General features: G+C 43.0%; 1 protein-coding gene across 4 annotated transcripts in view; it reads left to right on the top strand.

Annotated features, from left to right (window-relative positions):
- The window catches only part of si:dkey-24l11.2 (uncharacterized protein LOC100034462 homolog), a 44169-nt gene that overhangs the window by 19484 nt on the left and 18685 nt on the right, over positions 1–6000 (top strand). For all 4 annotated transcript variants that reach the window (XM_043680565.1, XM_043680567.1, XM_043680564.1 and 1 more), the window contains exon 7: positions 4784–5012. In XM_043680565.1, the coding sequence (XP_043536500.1) occupies positions 4784–5012 (229 nt within the window). The remainder of the gene's footprint in view (positions 1–4783; positions 5013–6000) is intronic.

The following is a 6000-nucleotide window of genomic DNA, read 5'->3' as shown; positions in this document are numbered from 1 at the left end:
GGTATACTTGTTCTTGTGGGGAATGGCCGCAGGGAGTCCCTGCACCGGCTGCTGCCTCCCAATCCCCCTTACTGTCAACCATCTTTCTGCAATCTTTGGAGTTACTACTTCCCTAAAGCTCCGATCTATGATCCCCCTCTGCCTCCCGAATGATCCTAAGTTCATCCAACTCCAGCTCCAGTTCCCTAACACGGTCTTGGAGGAGCTGGAGATGGGTGCACTTCCTGCAAGTATAATCAGCAGGGACGACCATGGCATCCCTCACCTCAAACATGTTGCAAGAGGAACATTGCACTGCCTTCACTGCCATCCATCTAAAAGTAACCTTTTTTTAAAAAAAAACTGGGTCTAAAGAATAGAACAAGCAAAATGCAGCACTTACCTACTTACCACAACGGGTCTTATTATTAGGTTAGAGGAGGAGGGCGGGTGGGAGGCACTACCTCTGTAGTGTCTCGGATTCTTCTCTTGCGCACTTTTATAGGGAAAAAACCTACCCAGGTAAGCTTACACTATACCTGCTTCCGGGTCCCGGCTGCCCCTCTGGTCTTCGTCACTTCCCCCTGCTGCTCCCGCTCTTTCTGTGAAGAGAAAAAAAAACACCGCTGCCCGCTACAGGTAAATAATTTTAAAACAATCTGTCTCACCTTAGCTGTAGCCTTCCAGGTTCCTTTAAACTCTGCTGCTGCTCGCACTCAAAATGTGTTGTTTGCATGCGTGGAGATATAACATTTTGTTTCCTCTCTCAGTCATTATGTATGTTGTGAATAACTGTGATCCAAGCGCTGATCCTTGCAGTACCCCACTAATCACTGCCTGGCGCTTAGAAAATGACCGACTTAGTCCAAATCTTTGTTTCCTGTCTGTCAAACAGTTCTCTAAACATGTCCCCAATCCCATACACTTTAATTTTGCTAATCTTGAAAGACCAAGTAAACCACATTTACTGGAACCCCTTTATTCACTTTACAAACTACATTCTCAAAAGACTCCAGCAGACTTGTCAAACACAGCTTCCCCTTTGGAAATCAGCGCTGACACTGTACAATTTCGTCATTCTCTTCCAAGAATTCTGCTATTAATCTTTTATAATGGATTTAAGCATTCTCCCGCCTACCAGTGTCTGGCTAACCAGTCTGTAATTCCCTGCTTTCTCTGCACCCTGTAAAGGGGCTACTTGAAAGATGCCCACCATTACATCCACTGTTTCAAGGCCACTTTAAGGATTCTGGGAAGAGCTGAGATTAACATAGCATCATACAGAACAGAAGCTGAATAATCTTCCTGTCATGGTCAGTGATTGCTACCCAGTTAGTCCCATCTCCTGTGCTCTTTCCCATGATCCTATAAATACATTTTTTCAAATATTTATTCAATTTTTTTTTTGAACGAATTTCTAACCTACTTGCACTGCTCTTGTCAGTTAATGCATTCCAAAATCTGAAATATCCCCTCGGGATTCTGCCATATTTCCTCCACGATAAGTTATCATATTTGAATACTTCTCCATTTTAATTTTCTCTGTTGAAGAAGAGCAATCTCACCTTCCCCAGCCTCTTCACACAAGTCCATTGTCCTGTTACCATTCTGGTAGATTTCTGTACTCTCTCCAAAGACTTGCCATCCTTCCTAAAGTGTGGGGTGCCCAAAATTAGGCACATTTCTCAAGTTGACCCATTATTTATAAACTTCTTGCATAACTTTCCTTTTCAAATTCTTTTAACGGGATGCAGGTTCCACGATCTAGGCTGACGTTTTTGGCCCATCCCTAGTTAATCATAGAATCCCTGCAGTGTGGAAACGGGCCCTCGGCCCAACAAGTCCACACCGACCCTCCAAAGAATAACCGACCCAGACCCATTCCCCTACCCAATTATCTGACATTTACACCTGAATCATGTACCTAACCTGCACATTCCTGAATGCTATGGGCAATTTAGCGTGGCCGGTCTACCTAAACTGCACATCTTTGGATTGTGGGAGGAAACCAGAACACCGGGAGGAAACTCCCACACACACGGAGGACGTGTAAACTCCACTCGGACAGTTGCCTGAGGGTGGAATTGAACCTAGGTCCCTGGCTTAGTGAGGAAGCAGGGCTAACCACTGAGTTACCATGCTGTCTGGAGAAGGTAGTAATGTGCTGCCTCCTTGAACTGCTGCAGTCTGTGTGCTGTAGGATGGCCCACAATGCCGTTAGGGAGGGAATTCCAGTATTTTGACTCAGCAACAGTGGAGGACCAGTGATATATTTCCAAGTCAGGGTGATAAGTGGTTTGGAGGGGAACTTGCAGGTGGTGGTGTTACCATGTATTTGCTGCCCTTGTCCTTCTAAATGGTAGAGGTCAGAGGTTTGGAAGGTGCTGTCTAAGGAGCCTTAATAAATGGTATTATATTAATAAAGCCACCTTCATTACTGAGGTTTTTTTGTTGTCATAATGTGCATGAAGCAGTTTTATCAGTAGAGTGTAAGATTTGGTTGACATTTACCTGTGGACTGCTTGGTGCAAATCCTAACTTTTGTAATTTGTTTTTGTAGTGTGGCTATTGATTCAACTGGGTCTCGAGTCATGTGTAGGCTAGACCAGGGAGAGGTATCTCCCTGAGCTTAGTTGAGATTTTAAACCAAGCCAGTAGCTCATATAATTATTATGCCAGCCAATTATCCCATGTATTGAAGTTAAATTCCTTATATGCCGCAGAGGATTGGCCATGGTGTGGAGGTGTTGAAATGGGGTGGACAAAATCAGACGTCACAGAACTCCAGGTTATAGTCCAACAGCTTTATTTGAAATAACAAGCTTCTAGAGCAAATAAACCTGTTGGACTATAACCTGATGTTGCGTGACTTCTGACAGAAGAGTTGCACTCTCTGGGTTGCTGATCCATGATCAGGATCACTCAGCTATTTGGGTAATTTCATGTACAGGATCCAGGATAATCTCGTCCGACAGGTTGAGGAGAAAGCTGTGCAGATGTCAGCTCTACTCTGACCAGATACTGTTGAGTATCAATTGCCTATCAAATTGGCCACTGTGGAAAATTTCTAATTTAGCAAAACAAATCAGCAATGAAGGGGGTTATTGATCCCCAGCTGTCATCATGGTTTTGTTGTTAAAATGATAATGTGAAACCCAAGAATGTGCAAATGCTTTTGGATTGCTGCGTGTTTTTGTTTTTGTGATTAGGGAGTGCTGGTAGACATTGTATGTATGAGTACATTGACTTGTGTGTGTAAGGACATTTCAGTGTAGGTATTTTCTAAGCTCCTTGTTCACATGTGTCATTGTACATGAACCCAGGGCTCTGGCTCTAAGGTAGGGAAACTCTTGCACCACAAGAGACCTCTGGAGGTTTCTAACCATCATGATGTACAACTAGCTAGCACTCGAGACACTTAGAGCTGGCATAGGAAAAATGGTCCTTTGCTGAACCAATCAAGACATATCCCTCTGATCACAGTTTTCACCAGAAGCCCCCCCCCACCTTTTCCTGGGTCGCCACCATTAGTCCGCGTTTCCTGGGTCGCGCGTTTCCTGGGTCGCCACCATTAGTCCGCGTTTCCTGGGTCGCCACCATTAGTCCGCGTTTCCTTTAAAGTCTCACCCTTTGGTAAAGCTCCAATTTTCTTCTCATTTACAGACTGCCTCAAGACCTCGTTTGAACATTTTTGCAAGATCAATTCATTCCTGTTAACTTACATATACTTTTTTTCTAAAAGAAACCGATGTATAACTGCAGAGATGCATGTCTGATCTATTCTGCTTCCGTTGGGAGTAGTGTAACATTTCTGCACACTGATGGTGGTACCAAGTAACCCAAACAATGCAGTTGAGAAAAACATTTGGCAGTCTTTTAAGATGAACTGTGTTTTATTGCACATGCCTCAAAAGTCTCTCACATTTAGACTTGCATGTTAGACTGGAGAGTGTCATAGAACATAGTGCAGCACTTCACAGGAATAGGCCCTTCAGCCCACCGTGTCTGTGCCAACCACGATACCATTCTAAATTAATCCAATCTGACTGCACAAGGTCTGTATCCCTCTATTTCATGTTTGTTCAAGTGTCTATCTAAATGACCCTTAAACTTTGCTAACATATCTGCTTCTATCATCTCCCCCTGGCAGCATGTTCCATTACCTACTACCCTGTTTGTAAAAAAAAATTTCCTCGCACATTTCCTTTATACTCTTTCTCCCCCCCCCGCCCCTCATTTTAAACCCATGTGCGTAGTATTTGAGAGCATTGTAGAATTATTCCATTCACATTGAAACTAATGCATTGAAACTTACTAGAAATGTCTTTGTATTACCTCTGAATCTCAACCTCCTGCAGTGCCTCCTTTTAATTCTAAGTTGGGCATGTTCATATTATTTTCTAGAAATCTCATTTAAGTTGTTAGGGCTTCTTACTTGGGTAGTTTTTAGCAACCTCATAATTGTGACAGATCCAAACTGTCAGCCCAGGTACAGTTTCCAGGAAGGACTCCATTATTGAGTCTTCCTGTTGGGTTAATTATTTCAAACTCATCCCAGATTTCAATCCATAAACATCATCTGCTATGGCCCTGGGTTGATCGGTTTTGTAAATGACAGCAGCTTTGCAGAAGTGTTTAAAGATTTAACCTTTCTTTAAATGAGATTACCTTGCATGTGGATTCATTTCTCATTGACTCCTGTGTGCCTGCTGTGTTTACATTGCTAAGGGTGAGGATGTAGAACGTATTATGGACTAATAAGCAATTTTCTAGGCCTAACTATTTGTTCACTTTATTCTTAAAGGTGCAAAGTTGGTTCACAATTTACTGTGTCACAGAAGTGCCCTTCATATGTAAGCTGTGAGAAATGTAACACAGACATCAGCGTAGCGTTCCAGCCCAGTGTAGTTCATGAGCACTCAGACATAATGGGATACCTGGACCTGTGTGGATGTGTCCCTATAGAATTAGTGATACAGGACAGTCGGTTTGCTGTGGGCTGTCTAAAATGCTCCAAGGAGGGACCGCTGCAGGTCAGTGGATAAAATTTGGATTCTCTTAAAGCAGCATGTGTCCTGCCTCCGTAAACCATTTATTTATGCTGTGCAGGAGATCAATAGAGGTGTGCGGTGCAAAGTTATGTGTTGTGTTGTAGTGACTGGAGATTTGAGTCCTATCAGAATTGCCCAGTCTGCCAATTAACGAAAAGGTTGTTTCCTCATTCAGACTGTAACTTAAATCAGGAATGTTCACATTTGAATGAAAGGTTTGCATACGAATTGGGAGCAGGAGTAGGCAGTTCAGCTCCTTGAGCCTGCTCCGCTGTTTAATAAGATCCTGGCTGTTCTGATTACTCAATATTCTCTCTTACCCTTTATACCTTGCACCTTGCTTAATAAGAATCTATCTACCTCTGCCTTAGAAATGTTCAAGGACTCTTTCTCAAAAAAGCAATGGAAGCAGAGTGCCAAAGATTGCCCATCCTCTATGGGAGGGGTCAGAAACAAATAGTCTAATCTCTGCCTCAAATGCATGATGCCTTACTTTGAAACAGTGAACCCCTAGTTCTAAATATTCCAACAAGACGAAGCACTCTCTCCACATCCATCCTGTTCAGGACCCTTCAGGATCTTGTATGTTTTAACTAAGTTGCTTCTTCTAAACTCCAGCGGATTTTAGCCTTGCCTATCCAATCTTATAAAATTACCTGCCTATTCCAGGTTGCATCCCCAGTATCAGCCTGTATATCTTGTTCAGTTACTGATTGACCTGCTACTCATTTCCGGTTAATTCTGTGGTTCTTTCATGTTTCTGGCATTTGCCAATTTCTTTTTGTCCCCAAGATTGTATTACACCTGCAAGCTCCTCCTAATATTAAACAATGGAGGCAAATTGTTGATGTGCATCAAGGCTAAAGTCAGAGGCTTAAGGACGAGCTAAATACTCCTCATTCATGCATGCCTTTCCCATCGTCAACCAGTCTTGGTATTCTGCTGAACTGTGAGGGAATTGATTACAGGT

The sequence above is a fragment of the Chiloscyllium plagiosum genome, chromosome 40 (genome assembly GCF_004010195.1).
Source record: "Chiloscyllium plagiosum isolate BGI_BamShark_2017 chromosome 40, ASM401019v2, whole genome shotgun sequence".
NCBI lineage: Eukaryota > Metazoa > Chordata > Chondrichthyes > Orectolobiformes > Hemiscylliidae > Chiloscyllium > Chiloscyllium plagiosum.
Note: the sequence above shows the minus strand (reverse complement) of the source record. Positions and strands in the feature narration are given on the sequence as shown.